This window comes from Engystomops pustulosus, chromosome 10 (assembly GCF_040894005.1).
Source record: "Engystomops pustulosus chromosome 10, aEngPut4.maternal, whole genome shotgun sequence".
Classification (NCBI taxonomy): Eukaryota; Metazoa; Chordata; class Amphibia; order Anura; family Leptodactylidae; genus Engystomops; species Engystomops pustulosus.
The window spans coordinates 92,553,655-92,573,533 of NC_092420.1; the positions used below are offsets into that span (position 1 = coordinate 92,553,655).

At 47.2% G+C, this 19,879-nt stretch overlaps 1 protein-coding gene across 9 annotated transcripts in view; it reads right to left on the minus strand.

Annotated features, from left to right (window-relative positions):
• The window catches only part of SZT2 (SZT2 subunit of KICSTOR complex), a 73,598-nt gene that overhangs the window by 30,660 nt on the left and 23,059 nt on the right, over positions 1–19,879 (minus strand). For 6 of the 9 annotated variants that reach the window (XM_072128447.1, XM_072128445.1, XM_072128444.1 and 3 more), the window contains exons 21-36: positions 15,796–15,909; positions 14,827–15,018; positions 14,403–14,503; positions 11,321–11,456; positions 11,119–11,235; positions 10,153–10,342; positions 9,887–9,940; positions 8,716–8,828; positions 8,357–8,627; positions 7,296–7,443; positions 7,096–7,188; positions 6,216–6,297; positions 5,577–5,843; positions 5,275–5,413; positions 3,942–4,058; positions 81–144 (exon numbers count right to left, since the gene is read on the minus strand). In XM_072128447.1, the coding sequence (XP_071984548.1) occupies positions 81–144; positions 3,942–4,058; positions 5,275–5,413; positions 5,577–5,843; positions 6,216–6,297; positions 7,096–7,188; positions 7,296–7,443; positions 8,357–8,627; positions 8,716–8,828; positions 9,887–9,940; positions 10,153–10,342; positions 11,119–11,235; positions 11,321–11,456; positions 14,403–14,503; positions 14,827–15,018; positions 15,796–15,909 (2,198 nt within the window). The remainder of the gene's footprint in view (positions 1–80; positions 145–3,941; positions 4,059–5,274; positions 5,414–5,576; positions 5,844–6,215; positions 6,298–7,095; positions 7,189–7,295; positions 7,444–8,356; positions 8,628–8,715; positions 8,829–9,886; positions 9,941–10,152; positions 10,343–11,118; positions 11,236–11,320; positions 11,457–14,402; positions 14,504–14,826; positions 15,019–15,795; positions 15,910–19,879) is intronic. The other 3 variants (XM_072128448.1, XM_072128442.1, XM_072128446.1) reach the window with 2 other exon arrangements.

Consider the following 19,879-nt stretch of genomic DNA (forward strand, 5'->3'; position numbering starts at 1 on the left):
AATGATAGCAAATAAATCAGCGAAAAAATGATAATCAAAACCACATTACAAAATATATGAGAGAGAGGGGAAGAACCTACCTCACTCATGGTGAACTCGATAGCCTGCCGGTGCTCTGCTGGGAGCCGCGAGAGAGCAGGGAACCTACACAAGAAGAGATCGGAATATAAAACCCGTACGACAGTAATGGATGCACATTGCAACCTGCTGCCCCACCAGGGGTTAATGGCAGGGATTAGATATTTCTCTATCAGGAGTGATACAGGAGGATTCTCACGCTTAAGGATATACATATAGGATTTATTTTGATGCCTTTATCCGCCATTCATCCTTAGGGGAGGAAAGTGACAACCGCCAAGAGGAATTTATGGCTGGGATCATCCGCTGTCACCGCTGGCGATTACACGGCAGATAAAGTCTTATTCACACAACACATCACAGACCGGGCCAGGAGGAACATTGCCTTAGGGTGGAAAGAAACTTCTAGCATTTTGTCTACTGAACTATGCATTGCTTCCAGGGCTCTAAGTGTCCTACAATAATACCCCCACCACATCATGACACACAGTGACAACAAATCATCCAGATTATAGAAGGAATAAGGATAAAGAAATCTAATAAACTGATCAAAATAAGCAAGAGGGTATCAGTACAGGATAAGTAATGTCATGTATGTACACAGTGACTGCACCAGCAGCAGAATAGTGAGTGCAGCTCTGCAGTATAATACAGGATGTAACTCAGGATCAGTACAGGATAAGTAATGTCATGTATGTACCCAGTGACTGCACCAGCAGCAGAATAGTGAGTGCAGCTCTAGAGTATAATACAGGATGTAACTCAGGATCAGTACAGGATAAGTAATGTCATGTATGTACACAGTGACTGCACCAGCAGAATAGTGAGTGCAGCTCTGGAGTATAATACAGGATGTAACTCAGGATCAGTACAGGATAAGTAATGTCATGTATGTACACAGTGACTGCACCAGCAGCAGAATAGTGAGTGCAGCTCTGGAGTATAATACAGGATGTAACTCAGGATCAGTACAGGATAAGTAATGTCATGTATGTACACAGTGACTGCACCAGCAGCAGAATAGTGAGTGCAGCTCTGGAGTATAATACAGGATGTAACTCAGGATCAGTACAGGATAAGTAATGCCATGTATGTACACAGTGACTGCACCAGCAGCAGAATAGTGAGTGCAGCTCTGGGGTATAATACAGGATGTAACTCAGGATCAGTACAGGATAAGTAATGTCATGTATGTACACAGTGACTGCACCAGCAGCAGAATAGTGAGTGCAGCTCTGGAGTATAATACATGATGTAACTCAGGATCAGTACAGGATAAGTAATGTCATGTATGTACACAGTGACTGCACCAGCAGCAGAATAGTGAGTGCAGCTCTGGTGTATAATACAGGATGTAACTCAGGATCAGTACAGGATAAGTAATGCCATGTATGTACACAGTGACTGCACCAGCAGCAGAATAGTGAGTGCAGCTCTGGTGTATAATACAGGATGTAACTCAGGATCAGTACAGGATAAGTAATGCCATGTATGTACACAGTGACTGCACCAGCAGCAGAATAGTGAGTGCAGCTCTGGTGTATAATACAGGATGTAACTCAGGATCAGTACAGGATAAGTAATGTCATGTATGTACACAGTGACTGCACCAGCAGCAGAATAGTGAGTGCAGCTCTGGAGTATAATACAGGATGTAACTCAGGATCAGTACAGGATAAGTAATGTCATGTATGTACACAGTGACTGCACCAGCAGCAGAATAGTGAGTGCAGCTCTGGGGTATAATACTGGATGTAACTCAGGATCAGTACAGGATAAGTAATGTCATGTATGTACCCAGTGACTGCACCAGCAGCAGAATAGTGAGTGCAGCTCTGGTGTATAATACAGGATGTAACTCAGGATCAGTACAGGATAAGTAATGTCATGTATGTACACAGTGACTGCACCAGCAGCAGAATAGTGAGTGCAGCTCTGGAGTATAATACAGGATGTAACTCAGGATCAGTACAGGATAAGTAATGTCATGTATGTACACAGTGACTGCACCAGCAGCAGAATAGTGAGTGCAGCTCTGGGGTATAATACTGGATGTAACTCAGGATCAGTACAGGATAAGTAATGTCATGTATGTACACAGTGACTGCACCAGCAGCAGAATAGTGAGTGCAGCTCTGGTGTATAATACAGGATGTAACTCAGGATCAGTACAGGATAAGTAATGTCATGTATGTACACAGTGACTGCACCAGCAGCAGAATAGTGAGTGCAGCTCTGGGGTATAATACAGGATGTAACTCAGGATCAGTAACAGGAGAAGTAATGTCATGTATGTACACAGTGACTGCACCAGCAGCAGAATAGTGAGTGCAGCTCTGGAGTATAATACAGGATGTAACTCAGGATCAGTACAGGATAAGTAATGTCATGTATGTACACAGTGACTGTAGCAGCAGAATAGTGAGTGCAGCTCTGGGGTATAATACAGGATGTAACTCAGGATCAGTACAGGATAAGTAACGTCATGTATGTACACAGTGACTGCACCAGCAGCAGAATAGTGAGTGCAGCTCTGGGGTATAATACAGGATGTAACTCAGGATCAGTACAGGATAAGTAATGTCATGTATGTACACAGTGACTGCACCAGCAGCAGAATAGTGAGTGCAGCTCTGGAGTATATTACAGGATGTAACTCAGGATCAGTACAGGATAAGTAATGTCATGTATGTACACAGTGACTGCACCAGCAGCAGAATAGTGAGTGCAGCTCTGGGGTATAATACATGATGTAACTCAGGATCAGTACAGGATAAGTAATGTCATGTATGTACACAGTGACTGCACCAGCAGCAGAATAGTGAGTGCAGCTCTGGGGTATAATACAGGATGTAACTCAGGGTCAGTACAGGATAAGTAATTTCATGTATGTACCCAGTGACTGCACCAGCAGCAGAATAGTGAGTGCAGCTCTGGGGTATAATACAGGATGTAACTCAGGATCAGTACAGGATAAGTAATGTCATGTATGTACACAGTGACTGCACCAGCAGCAGAATAGTGAGTGCAGCTCTGGAGTATAATACAGGATGTAACTCAGGATCAGTACAGGATAAGTAATGTCATGTATGTACACAGTGACTGCACCAGCAGCAGAATAGTGAGTGCAGCTCTGGGGTATAATACAGGATGTAACTCAGGGTCAGTACAGGATAAGTAATTTCATGTATGTACCCAGTGACTGCACCAGCAGCAGAATAGTGAGTGCAGCTCTGGGGTATAATACAGGATGTAACTCAGGATCAGTACAGGATAAGTAATGTCATGTATGTACACAGTGACTGCACCAGCAGCAGAATAGTGAGTGCAGCTCTGGAGTATAATACAGGATGTAACTCAGGATCAGTACAGGATAAGTAATGTCATGTATGTACACAGTGACTGCACCAGCAGCAGAATAGTGAGTGCAGCTCTGGGGTATAATACAGGATGTAACTCAGGATAAGTAATGTCATTTATTTACAAACAGATCTTTGAGATGAATTCTATATGTAACACACTGAAGTGAATATAAGATAATGCATAAGGCACAGTGTAAGCAACTTAAACGTTGATGCAATAATACAGTAAAATTCCTGAATTCTGACATTTAATGTCTAAAGTTCTCATAAAATCATTATCTGTTTCCGTCAGAGAATTACGTCGATAATTCCGTCGATAAACCGGAATCTTGCAAAACCTTCCCAAAGAGTAGAAGATGATTGTCCCATGTGCAAAGTGTATGACCATGGTAGGGCATACCAGGTCGGGATCTATGGCCGCTCTGATAATCAGGAATTTTGCTGTATTGAAGCAAAGCTGTGATGAAGCATTAGTGGCAGAGGGTAACGCCGGTATTTCACCTCTGGTCCACATTGGATGGGAATCTCTCTAGCGCTGGTGCTATCTCCTCGTCAGAGCGGTATGAGGATGGCTGTGCGGGGGAACGAGGGAAGGACACGCTGCTCTCCGAGGTGTACCTGGGGTAAAGGAGAGGATATGGAGCAAACTAAAAATCACAACACAATGGAAGGAGAGCAGAGATGGTGCAAGCGGGGAGAGCAGGAGAGACATGCAGGGGAGGGGAGATCGACCGCAACATAAAGATAAGGTGCACACAATGTGGCAAGAAATACAACCAGCATAACACGTCCCACGTGGCTTTTACATCTATCTGCTACAACAAATGTTACGTGAATGTTCACCAAACTTCTCCCACAGTGATATTTCATGGATTTAAGTCTTGACCTGATTCTTAAGTGCTTCATTGTGTAAATCTGCCTTAATAGGACGGCGCCGCTTATCAATCAGACAGTGGGCGGTCTCTCTGCTGGACCCAGCCAGGTCCGTGTATCATAAATACTGATATTAAGGTGCACTGTACAGGTCTTCATCTCCCGTGTGGGGGGATGTCTGCGGACCACTCCCCTTACTCAAGTGAACATCTTATGGTGGTCACGAATTAATAATTGATAACAATCCAATTGTTCCATCCCCACAATCGCGATAACTAGTTGAGGATGTGTCCGGCGGCTGCATTTCATACTATTTAGGTGTTATAAATTGGGATCGCCGGTCTATAATGATCCCCTATGATTAGTGATATAGGACCCCCATTTATGTGATCATTGGGGTACCCAGCAGTCAGATCCCACCAATCAGATTGTTATTCCCTATCCTGTGGGGGCCGGAAATTTTTAGGGGTTTAAGTTCTGGTGTATGACATAGGGCTCATGCACACTAACGGGTGGCCTTAGCTGTATGGGCACACGTCAGGCACGCTAGAGAGGAGGAGAAGCGAGCGCTGCTTGCCCCTCCTCTCTCCATAGAGAATAGAGCCCCAAGGCCGCTCTTACGGCCAAAGAGCGAGCGCCCGTTTTTTTTTTTTTTGCAGCCACGGCACACGTTGTGCTCACTGCTCGGAGCCCAGGCATCAAAGACAACTATGGGGAACGTATATGCGGCAGTAAATTTGCAGCCGTACATATATATCCCTCATACGTTAGTGTGCATAGACCCTTAAAGTTAAAGTTTGGGTTTTCTGGTGCACGGATATAATCACATTTTCAGGGAAATCTTTCCATGTGTTGCACCAACCTAGAAAGCCAACAGTCACATGACAAGACAAAAAAATATTGAGTGTGAGCTTCTGAGACCAGTGCACACCCTGGACTGATTGCATGGCTAGCTTCCTACCGGGTATGTTGTGTGTCTTCATTCACCCCCTCAATCTCCAGGGGTAGAGTCAGGACATAGATATCCAGCATCACACTCAGATCCGCCAGTGACAGGCTCTGGAGATTCTCGCTGTTCTCCAGGCAGCTGATCACTTCACCTGTGAAGGAGGAAGCACCATGTGATGTTATTAGAGAGCACAATATCAGATCATATATTCACTCTCCACCCTGCATTTAAAAGGAAAAGTTCTTCTCTTCCCACCCTTGAGAGTCTTCTGCACCTCCTACCCTACATGTGAAGGGCATGGGCTGCTGACGTACCCAGGCAGGTGGGAAGTGTCAGGACCGGCATGGATCCGTGCTGGTTCTTGTGTGTGACTGAGCAGATGAGGTGCACGAACAGAGGAGGCATCTCCAGCTCAGACACCTCCTGACCATTCAGCGAATCTCCCAGAACACTAAATGAATCGTCGTCCTGATTGACAGTCTCTGACTCTGACATGGATTCTGCGTTATCCGAGTGCTCACGATACTCCACCTCCAGGTCAGGGTCACTCTCTGTAGCGATGCCCCCTGTTGATGTATTCCCTGTGGATGTAAGGGGATATTTACAACTCAATGAGTATGTACTAGTGTTAAAGAGATATCCTCTTCCTATAATGGGAATATTATTGATAGGATACGATCAGTGGGGGTCTGACCTCTGGGAAAGAATATGCAGAATGAAGGGTCAAACTGGATTCAGTGATGGAGCCTCTTCAGGCTGCGGAGGAGCAGCATAGCACCACTCCTGTAAATGGAGCTGTTCTGTAGTATCCAAGGCAGAAGCGACCCCATATCTAATCCCTGGGCCCATCACTCCCCGGATTAATGGGGTTTCAGAGGTCAGCCCCCACTGCCATATTCTAATGATACGTCCGCACATTATTAGGAGGGATAACATCATTCATTCGCCTTCACCTTCCTCAGTGACCTGTTCGGCTTCTGAGATTTCCATGTCCTCGCTGGGCTTCCTGTCCCCGGTGTCCTGGCTGATGTCCTCCTATCAATAAGAGGTGGGAAAGAATTTATCTACACAAATCCAGGGATATTGATTCCCGAACAATTCCTGAGTGCAGTGTAATAATTGGGATTTCTAGTTACACTTGAGAATTTCAGGGCAGGAGAAAACTTGATAAGTGCAGGTCTCGTTACTACAGAACTGCTGGAGATAGCAGAGTTATACTCGCCATCTATGAGAAACCTAAAGAAGAGAATGGAGAGGCCGCACCGGCACCACCAGACCCTCCATTCGTATCGGATATAACACTGGTCTCATGGGCAATGGGGTCTAACCAGTCAGACTTTCCTCTATTCTGTGGATAAAGAACTAAATAAAACCACAATGGGGCAGATTTACTTACCTCGCCCATTCGCGATCCAGCGGCGCGTTCTCTGCTCTGGATTCGGGTCCGGCCGGGATTTAAGAAGGTAGTTCTTCCGCCGTCCACCAGGTGGCGCTGCTGCGCTGAAAGTCATCTCATCGCGCCGGAATGCACCACCTCGGACCAGGTGAAGGTAGGCGCTCCCCAAGCGACACTTTTTCGGTTTTTAAATGCGGCGGTTTTTCCGAATACGTCGGGTTTTTGGTTTCCGTCGCGCGCATGCCGGCGCCGATGCGCCACAATCCGATCGCGTGCGCCACAATCCCGGGGCAATTCAGGTACAATCGGCGCAAATCGGAAATATTCGGGTAACACGTCGGGAAAACGCGAATCGGGCCCTTAGTAAATGACCCCCAATATCTCTAGAAGTCTTTGTTTTACTGGAGAGAAACGCAGACTATGTAATGGAGACTTACCTCTCTTCTCTGAGAAGATGGAAAATAGAAGAAGTAATGGGGGTTTGAGGGAACCGTCTTGAAGTGAAGACTTCCGATAGCAAGAAACTTATCCTACAAAGCAGAGAATAAAAAACATGGAAGAAATACTAACTAGAAGGAATCACAGTTACGTGGGATGTCCCAGGATGAGCAGGTAGGTGGCAGTGGGATGTAGGTACCTGGATGATTCTGTGCAGGTCTGGAGACACCTCACAAGGCAGCCCTGTCTCCAGGTGAGAAAGATGAAATTCTGAACAAAGCTGACGACTCGGCTCCGGGGGAGACACCTCAATGACTTCCTGCTCCGCACACTCCTCTGTATCCACACTGAGAGAAAAGGGGTTGTTAAAAAGAGTTCAAAATGCTTTACCATCAATTCATAATATTCACTGAAAGGGCTCGTCCACTTTCAGCAAGTAATTGATACTGTTTGTGTAATGAAAAGTTATACAATTTTCCAATATACTTTCTGTATCAAATCCTCCAGGTTTTCTAGACCTTTTTTTTTGCTGTCATTCTATAGAAAGTTTACTTCCAGTTGAAAAAAATCTGTTCATGGTCATGTGATGGACGTGTAGGTGCCAGAGTGTAACCAGAGCCGTGTGGATATATCGTGCACTGTGATTTGCATAATCTGTATGTAGTGATCTCCCCCTAGTGGTGACTGTATAATCTGTATGTAGTGATCTCCCCCTAGTGATGGTGTATAATCTGTATGTAGTGATCTCCCCTTAGGGGTGGTGTATAATCTGTATGTAGTGATCTCCCCCTAGTGGTGGTGTATAATCTGTATGTAGTGATCTCCCCCTAGTGGTGGTGTATAATCTGTATGTAGTGATCTCCCCCTAGTGGTGGTGTATAATCTGTATGTAGTGATCTCCCCCTTGTGGTGGTGTATAATCTGTATGTAGTGATCTCCCCCTAGTGGTGGTGTATAATCTGTATGTAGTGATCTTCCCCTAGTGGTGGCTGTATAATATGTATGTAGTGATCTCCCCCTAGTGGTGGTGTATAATCTGTATGTAGTGATCTCCCCCTAGTGGTGATGTATAATCTGTATGTAGTGAGCTCCTCCTAGTGATGGTGTATAATCTGTATCTGAGGAGCTCCCCCTAGTGATGGCTGTGTAATCTGTATGTAGTGAGCTCCCCCTAGTGGTGATGTATAATCTGTATGTAGTGATCTCCCCCTAGTGGTGGCTGTATAATATGTATGTAGTGATCTCCCCTAGGTCCATTACCTTGACTCTGAGTGTAATACAGCGCTGTCTCGCACGCTCGGCTCGTCCTCCTGCTCCAGGCTGCCGATGCGGAAACTAGCCTTCCGCAGCCGCGCATTCTGGGAGGAGCCGTCGTCCATCTGTGTCTCACGGAAGCTGCGCAGGTGTCCACACAGGGTCATTAGGAAGTTAGTAATATCGATCTCCTGCAGCTGCTCCTCGCAATAATCCACTGCAGTCAGGAGGTCCTGGTGGGACACCCAGAGGGACTGCTGCAGAGCCTTGAACAAGCCTGGAAGTACACAGAGAGACAAGATAGTTATATAAGTGGTCCCCCGAGTAACACATGGCAGCATTGCCCATACAGCGCCCCCTCTGACCTCTCACATAGCACTGGTGGTAGTGCTCCTGCAGCAGGTTGCAGTAGTTCACCAGTTCCTTTTGTCGGTGATGGATGAATGGATTTGTGGATGGTCGCTCCAGGGTCTGAGACCTGAGACAGGGGTAAGAGAATATGAAATGCAATACCCAATACAACCACTGGACAGGTGTGGCGCTGGTCCTGGAAGAAAGCAGACATTTAATGAAGCTTAGACACATCAACAGACGTGACCATAAGCAAATGAATGCACCGATCCTGCACTCATGGCAGCCGCTGCTGCGTGGGTGACATCGCGGACCAAAGAGGCTGGAACGTCACTGCCTCCCGGCACAGGACATTAGTCATCAGCAGCGCAACGGTAACACAAAGCAGCACATAACAGCAGATTATGATTGGCTTAGTACATAAAGCCCAGTCACCTCCGACCCCGACAGGTGCGGGATGAAGGTCCCACACATCAGGCTGCAGGTCAGGAGGCTTAGATTATATAAAAGAAAACTAAATCTTTGGAGTCCGGGTTCTGGAAATAGTCCAGTAAACATCGGCCTACAGAGCCAACCAAGAACAGCGCCACAGACTGCACTGTGGCTGTATCTGGAATTGCAGCTCAACCACAGTCATTCAAAAAGGGTTGAAATGCAAGAGTGGAGATGAGGGTGCAGGGGTGTGGACCTCCACCGATCACATACTGATCAGCCACCCCAGTGATAGAGGATCAACATAAAGATTATGGAGTAACTCTACAACAACCCTCTATTGTGAACTTGTTACAATGTATCATGGCACGGAACACATCAGTCAAAGGTCAAAAAGGAACCGTCTGCACTGGATACAACGGTGCGGCTGCACCTATATGGATCCTATATGGGTTCCCCAGTGAAATGAAGGCGTTCGGTAAGTAGCAGTGTGAATGCAGCCCAACGACCCCGCAGCTGTGAGAAGTATCAGGACAGAGAAGGGTTTCACCCATCTTACCCGCATGCCCCTTAGACTTAGCCACCCTGAATCTCACCAGGAAGAATTCCCACAGGCACAGCAATGTGAACACAACATACCTTACACACATTCAGCACATGCAGCACAAGCGCAGGTTAGGCCCACGTCCCCTCACCCCCACACCCAGCACCCCAGACCTGCACAGGCAAAGCATCGCTCGGACCAGGTACTACCTGCCGCTCCATTCCTGGAAGATTTCCCACGATGCAGAATCCTGTTTAAACTCACTAAAGGAGAGATCAGGGAGTTAGCAGCGGCCGCAGCACCGAGGCCTCCGCCGCAGCTACAGGAGCAACATCTTTACTATTTATAATTTACCGAAAAATGGCAGATCTCCCACCTGGACCCATCTCTTCGGACCAGAGCCCCCATTAACTCTTCACAGTGACAAAGGCAATGAGATGGGCTCAGTGTACAATGATAGCAACAATGGACTCACCTGAAGAACACATCACAGGACGCTCTGTGCTGCCGGGAGCTCACTAACTGCTCTCGCAGCGCCTCCAGTGGACAGTTATACACATAGACAGGACAGCGGAGGCGTCGTCCAGAGATCAAGTCTTGAAGGGAGGACTGACGACTGAACGAGATGTGCATCTCCCTTTTATTTTCAATGTCATGGCCATTACCTGTAGGACAATGTGAGTTAATGGTAAATGCACTCACTATTCTGCTGGTGCAGTCACTGTGTGACATTACTTATCCTGTACTGATCCTGAGCTACATCCTGTATTATACCCCAGAGCTGCACTCACTATTCTGCTGCTGGTGCAGTCACTGTGTACATACATGACATTACTTATCCTGTACTGATCCTGAGTTACATCCTGTATTATACTCCAGAGCTGCACTCACTATTCTGCTGGTGCAGTCACTGTGTGACATTACTTATCCTGTACTGATCCTGAGCTACATCCTGTATTATACTCCAGAGCTGCACTCACTATTCTGCTGCTGGTGCAGTCACTGTGTACATACATGACATTACTTATCCTGTACTGATCCTGAGTTACATCCTGTATTATACTCCAGAGCTGCACTCACTATTCTGCTGGTGCAGTCACTGTGTACATACATGACATTACTTATCCTGTACTGATCCTGAGTTACATCCTGTATTATACTCCAGAGCTGCACTCACTATTCTGCTGCTGGTACAGTCACTGTACATACATGACATTACTTATCCTGTACTGATCCTGAGTTACATCCTGTATTATACTCCAGAGCTGCACTCACTATTCTGCTGCTGGTGCAGTCACTGTGTACATACATGACATTACTTATCCTGTACTGATCCTGAGTTACATCCTATATTATACTCCAGAGCTGCACTCACTATTCTCCTGGTGCCTGCGCAGATATCTAGCTTTATACATATAATATTATTTGGTATCCCCCTTACCCCCTGCAGGAGTGATGCTCAGTGTAGGGATGCTGCCATTGGTCAGGACACTTTCAGACTGAGAGTTTCCATCTGTGGACATGGAGGGGTCTGGTGGGGTCATCAATTTCTGGACATCTGTGGTTAGAATCAATAGATAAAATCGTATCTTGTATATATAAATTTGAAAAATCAAGACACATGAGGTAGCATCACTGTGTACCTGTATAGGTTGCTGGCAGGAAGGTGAGGAGCAGGTGCTGTGCATTCACCAGCCGGGCGTAGCAGTGCCAGCGCGGGGGCTCCTCCTGGTGTGACAGCGCTCGGCTCTCCTCCGTCTCCTCTGTGGGACATGGACTCTAAGGAAAAAAACATCTGTATAGGAACAGCAGGGACACAACTCGTACTATGAAGATGCAAAATGGGGATGAGTAGGGATTGGGAAGATATTTACAGTGACCATGAGACTGCAGCCTTATGCATTGTCCCTGGAGAGATGTGTAATCAGACCTTTGTGCATGTGGTTAGTAGCAGCAGGACTGTGATACATGGATTTTTATTCCAGGCTTGTAGTTTCTCCAAGAGCACTGGGGGTGTGTCCTCACACTGCTGAGCTCTGTACAGGTGCAGTGGGGGACTGACCTCACACTGCTGAGCTCTGTGCAGGTGCAGTGGGGGACTGACCTCACACTGCTGAGCTCTGTGCAGGTGCAGTGGGGGATTGACCTCACACTGCTGTGCTCTGTGCAGGTGCAGTGGGGGATTGACCTCACACTGCTGTGCTCTGTGCAGGTGCAGTGGGGGATTGACCTCACACTGCTGTGCTCTGTGTACTGAGTTTTTCTGCTGTAATGTCTTTCAATGCATCAACTTTTATTTTTTTCTATATTTTTTATCTATATTTTGACAGACATTCGCAAATTATATACTTTATGAATGCATTGTCTTATGCCTCATGCTCTAGTCACATCAAGAGCTGCATTCAGAGTTTTGTAGTGGACTATATCCCATCTTGACGTGCTCTGGGGTGTGGACTGTACTTATAGTGTAGCCGAGATGGATGGAGATTGCAGAATCTGTCTATGATACAAAGTAATTGTTTCATATCCATGTAAATTTATGTTGTATTTTATGTTGTGTTTTTATTCCAGGTCTCTGATGTCTCGTCTATCGCCTGCTCCTAGGGAAATCTCTACAGGACTGAGGCAGATATTTCCAATCCAGCCATGCAAATCCTTGTATGTAAATGGCAGAGAGATCCGATATCTACCGCCATACGACGCCTGCGATACACAAGGACAGGGGATTTGTATATCTAAAAATAAATATATTTGCAAAGATCAGGAATATAAAAGAGAAGGTGGAGATCAATCATCCTACAGCCTACAGACAGTAGGACCCTCCTCCATAAAGAGATCCAGTCCTGCTGAAGAGAATCCCACCCCTCCGCTCCGAGTAAATACTGGAGGCTTCTGGTTATATACCACAGCAGAGGGGCTGTACAGCAGTTCAATGCTTAGAGCACAACAGTGTGAGGACACGCCCCCAGCGCACGTGCAAAAGCTAATAACCTGGAATAAAAAAAACCACAGTCCTGCTGCTACTAACAACATACACAAAGGTCTGATTGCACATCTCTCCAGGGACAATACATAACATTGGCTGCAGTTCACACAGTCACTCCCGGTACTCTCGTCTTTTAGTCTAAACTTATTGATGACACATAGGGGCAGAATTACTTACCGGCCCATTCGCGATCCAGCGGCGCATTCTCTGCGGTGGATTTGGGTCTTCCGGCGATTCACTAAGGCAGTTCCTCTGACGTCCACCAGGTGTCGCTGCTGCGCTGAAGAGCATCGGAACGCACTGGAGTTGACCAGGGCATCCTGGGTGAAGGTAAGCGAGTGTCCCGGGACACTTTTTTTTTTTTAAATGCAGCGGTTTCTCCGAATCCGTCGGGTTTTCGTTCGGCCACGAACCCCCCCCCCCCCCCGATTTCCGTTGCGTGAATGCCAGCGCTGATGCGCCACAATCGGATCGCGTGCGCGAAAATCCCGGGGCTATACAGGGAAAATTAGCGCAAATCGGAAAAATTCGGGTAACACGTCGGGAAAACGTGAATCAGGCCCTTAGTAAATGACCCCCATTGATATTAGCAGGTAATCCAGATGAAACTGCGGAAGTGTGATATTCTGTATGCAGGGCTGTAATATGGGCTGGGGACCAGTCCGTAATGCCTGCCCGTTGCTGGGGATCAGTCCGTAATGCCTGCCCGGTGCTGGGGATCAGTCCGTAATGCCTGCCCGGTGCTGGGGATCAGTCAGTAATACCTGTAAAGTGCTGGAGACAGTCCGTAATACCTGTAAAGTGCTGGAGACAGTCCGTAATACCTGTAAAGTGCTGGAGACAGTCCGTAATACCTGTAAAGTGCTGGAGACAGTCCGTAATACCTGTAAAGTGCTGGAGACAGTCAGTAATACCTGTAAAGTGCTGGAGACAGTCAGTAATACCTGTAAGGTGCTGGAGACAGTCAGTAATACCTGTAAGGTGCTGGAGACAGTCAGTAATACCTGTAAAGTGCTGGAGACAGTCAGTAATACCTGTAAAGTGCTGGAGACAGTCAGTAATACCTGTAAGGTGCTGGAGACAGTCAGTAATACCTGTAAGGTAAAACAGTCTGACCGGAGCTCCTTGTGTGTCCTTTTATATATCCTTTGATAAATCGATGATTTCACTCCTTTCCCAACTATGTTCCAAATTCTTCAGTACACTTCCACACAAACGGTATTTGGATGGGAATAGATCGCTATTCAGACAGTTTTAAGCTGCGTTTTCTTGCATCCTGTAGCCAAATAGTGTACAGCTACTATAGAAGAGATTAAGCAGCAGATAGGGTAGTATGTTCAAATATATGGAGTTTATTTTATTAAAACATACTCACAAAATAGAATAAAAACATGCGCATATAAAATCCACCATGTGGACGCCAGACTCGCTAGTTCGCCCACGAACTAGCGAGTCTGGCGTCCACATGGTGGATTTTATATGTGCAGCTTAAACCTGTCTGAATAGCGATCTATTCCCATCCAAATACCGTTTGTGTGGAAGTGTACTGAAGAATTTGGAACATAGTTGGGAAAGGAGTGAAATCATCGATTTATCAAAGGATATATAAAAGGACACACAAGGAGCTCCGGTCAGACTGTTTTATTTTTACTAATTGCTAGATGTGGGATCCATCTGTGACTGTTTGGCAGCTCCTATAGGGGATAGTGTGCATCACAAAAACACTTTTTCTTTAATACCTGTAAGGTGCTTGCTGAACTTCCCGATTCATGGTGACTATTATGTGATGAATGAGAAGAATCTGTAGTGTCATGTGGGGCGCTGCTCCGCGACACCTCCTCTGTAACACAAACATTAATAAAACAAATCAATTATGTTAATTCAATTTCCAGGCTCCTCCCTTCTATTGTGGCTCCTCCTCTATAACGATTTGAGCAGTTTCCCTTCAAAGCATTTCTTTCCCCTTCCAGCTTTGTTTCGCGGTCTAATAATATGCCTTGGCTTCTCTAGGACACCATGCTATACACTATACAGAGCACAGCAGTGTCAGGAAATACCCCTGTACAATTCTGGAATAGAAGACCACAGTCCTGCTGCTACTACAACACACACAATGTTCAGCTACATAAGCTCATACAAGAAGTTGTGTGGTTGTGGACATACCTCGTTGGTAAGTAAATGGAGCAGGATGTCCATCACGGTCACGTTGTAGGACTTGCTCCATAAATGTCAGGTGGTCCTGATCATCAAGTGGGATCTCCTGGTCATTGAGGTCTCCCTGAAGGCAGGTGTGGAATAGGCTGAGCAGCATATCGTTCGGCACAGAGGCTTCTATAGAAGAAGTTTCGGCTTCAGCTTTGCAATAGAAGAAAATAAATTTTCAAATTCACTGTTTAGTGACGGCTGGAGCTCCATATCCTCCATATCGAGCTCCAAATCCTCTACTTGGTATGTTGTAAAATGATGGCTTCCTGGAGCCACCACTAGGGGGAGCTCACTGAATACAATACTTCTAATATTAGCTACAGAAGTCACCACTAGGAGGAGCTCACCGAATACAATACTTCCAATATTAGCTACAGAAGTCACCACTAGGAGGAGCTCACTGAATACAATACTTCTAATATTAGCTACAGAAGTCACCACTAGGGGGAGCTCACTGAATACAATACTTCTAATATTAGCTACAGAAGTCACCACTAGGAGGAGCTCACTGAATACAATACTTCTAATATTAGCTACAGAAGTCACCACTAGGGGGAGCTCACTGAATACAATACTTCTAATATTAGCTACAGAAGTCACCACTAGGGGGAGCTCACTGAACACAATACTTCTAATATTAGCTACAGAAGTCACCACTAGGGGGAGCTCACTGAATACAATACTTCTTATATTAGCTACAGAAGTCACCACTAGGGGGAGCTCACTGAACACAATACTTCTAATATTAGCTACAGAAGTCACCACTAGGGGGAGCTCACACTGCATGAATTTATTTTATGACGTAGAGGATTTGGTGCTGTGTATCAGATATTAGAAATGACAGGTAAATGAATATCAGATATTTCAGCATTTTTAAAGAAAACTGGAAGGATTCAGAATCATCTGAAATTTACAGCATTTTCTTACCTCTGCTCAGCGTCAAAAAGAACATTTCGATCTGTTGGCATTTGGGCAGCAATTTCATCAGGTCAAACTGAAATGGGACCTCATTGATGCAGAGGCCGCTGCTCTCTGGGGGATCTGCAGCCAAGTAACACAAAGTCAATGGTGAGTCCATGCAGAGCACCCAGGGACAGGTGGACATTACACACACACAGAGGGACGGATGGACGTTACACACACACACACACACACACACACACACACACACACACACACACACAGAGGGACGGATGGACATTACACACACACACACAGAGGGACGGATGGACATTACACACACACACACAGAGGGACGGATGGACATTACACACACACAGAGGGACGGATGGACATTACACACACACACACAGAGGGACGGATGGACATTACACACACACACAGAGGGACGGATGGACATTACACACACACACAGAGGGACGGATGGACATTACACACACACACAGAGGGACGGATGGACGTTACACACACACACAGAGGGACGGATGGACATTACACACACACACAGAGGGACGGATGGACGTTACACACACACACACACACACACAGAGGGACGGATGGACATTACACACACACACAGAGGGACGGATGGACGTTACACACACACAGAGGGACGGATGGACATTACACACACACACACAGAGGGACGGATGGACATTACACACACACAGAGGGACGGATGGACATTACACACACACACACACACACAGAGGGACGGATGGACATTACACACACACAGAGGGACGGATGGACATTACACACACACAGAGGGACGGATGGACATTACACACACACACACAGAGGGACGGATGGACATTACACACACACACAGAGGGACGGATGGACATTACACGCACACAGAGGGACGGATGGACATTACACACACACACAGAGGGACGGATGGACATTACACACACACAGAGGGACGGATGGACATTACACACACACAGAGGGACGGATGGACATTACACACACACACAGAGGGACGGATGGACATTACACACACACAGAGGGACGGATGGACATTACACACACACAGAGGGACGGATGGACATTACACACACACACACAGAGGGACGGATGGACATTACACACACACAGAGGGACGGATGGACATTACACACACACACACACAGAGGGACGGATGGACATTACACACACACAGAGGGACGGATGGACATTACACGCACACAGAGGGACGGATGGACATTACACACACACACAGAGGGACAGATGGACATTACACACACACAGAGGGACGGATGGACATTACACGCACACAGAGGGACGGATGGACATTACACACACACACACAGAGGGACGGATGGACATTACACACACACACAGAGGGACGGATGGACATTACACACACACACAGAGGGACGGATGGACATTACACACACACACAGAGGGACGGATGGACGTTACACACACACACAGAGGGACGGATGGACATTACACACACACACAGAGGGACGGATGGACGTTACACACACACACACACACACACAGAGGGACGGATGGACATTACACACACACACAGAGGGACGGATGGACGTTACACACACACAGAGGGACGGATGGACATTACACACACACACACAGAGGGACGGATGGACATTACACACACACAGAGGGACGGATGGACATTACACACACACACACACACACAGAGGGACGGATGGACATTACACACACACAGAGGGACGGATGGACATTACACACACACACAGAGGGACGGATGGACATTACACGCACACAGAGGGACGGATGGACATTACACACACACACAGAGGGACGGATGGACATTACACACACACAGAGGGACGGATGGACATTACACGCACACAGAGGGACGGATGGACATTACACACACACACAGAGGGACAGATGGACATTACACACACACAGAGGGACGGATGGACATTACACGCACACAGAGGGACGGATGGACATTACACACACACACACAGAGGGACGGATGGACATTACACACACACACAGAGGGACGGATGGACATTACACACACACACAGAGGGACGGATGGACATTACACACACACACAGAGGGACGGATGGACGTTACACACACACACAGAGGGACGGATGGACATTACACACACACACAGAGGGACGGATGGACGTTACACACACACACACACACACACAGAGGGACGGATGGACATTACACACACACACAGAGGGACGGATGGACGTTACACACACACAGAGGGACGGATGGACATTACACACACACACACAGAGGGACGGATGGACATTACACACACACAGAGGGACGGATGGACATTACACACACACACACACACACAGAGGGACGGATGGACATTACACACACACAGAGGGACGGATGGACATTACACACACACAGAGGGACGGATGGACATTACACACACACACACAGAGGGACGGATGGACATTACACACACACACAGAGGGACGGATGGACATTACACGCACACAGAGGGACGGATGGACATTACACACACACACAGAGGGACGGATGGACATTACACACACACAGAGGGACGGATGGACATTACACACACACAGAGGGACGGATGGACATTACACACACACACAGAGGGACGGATGGACATTACACACACACAGAGGGACGGATGGACATTACACACACACAGAGGGACGGATGGACATTACACACACACACACAGAGGGACGGATGGACATTACACACACACAGAGGGACGGATGGACATTACACACACACACACACAGAGGGACGGATGGACATTACACACACACAGAGGGACGGATGGACATTACACGCACACAGAGGGACGGATGGACATTACACACACACACAGAGGGACAGATGGACATTACACGCACACAGAGGGACGGATGGACATTACACACACACAGAGGGACGGATGGACATTACACACACACAGAGGGACGGATGGACATTACACACACACACACAGAGGGACGGATGGACATTACACACACACACAGAGGGACGGATGGACATTACACACACACACACAGGGACGGATGGACATTACACACACACACACACAGGGACGGATGGACATTACACACACAGAGGGACGGATGGACATTACACACACACACACACACACAGAGGGACGGATGGACATTACACACACACACACACACACACACAGAGGGACGGATGGACATTACACACACACAGAGGGACGGATGGACATTACACACACACAGAGGGACGGATGGACATTACACACACACAGAGGGACGGATGGACATTACACGCACACAGAGGGACGGATGGACATTACACACACACACAGAGGGACAGATGGACATTACACACACACAGAGGGACGGATGGACATTACACGCACACAGAGGGACGGATGGACATTACACACACACACACAGAGGGACGGATGGACATTACACACACACACACAGAGGGACGGATGGACATTACACACACACACACAGAGGGACGGATGGACATTACACACACACACACACACACAGAGGGACGGATGGACATTACACACACACACACAGAGGGACGGATGGACATTACACACACACACACAGAGGGACGGATGGACATTACACACACACAGAGGGACGGATGGACATTACACACACACACAGAGGGACGGATGGACATTACACACACAGAGGGACGGATGGACATTACACACACACACAGAGGGACGGATGGACATTACACACACACAGAGGGACGGATGGACATTACACACACACACAGAGGGACGGATGGACATATCACACACACAGAGGGACGGATGGACATTACACACACACACAGAGGGACGGATGGACATTACACACACACACAGAGGGACGGATGGACATTACACACACACACACAGAGGGACGGATGGACATATCACACACACAGAGGGACGGATGGACATATCACACACAGAGGGACGGATGGACATATCACACACAGAGGGACGGATGGACATATCACACACAGAGGGACGGATGGACATATCACACACAGAGGGACGGATGGACATATCACACACAGAGGGACG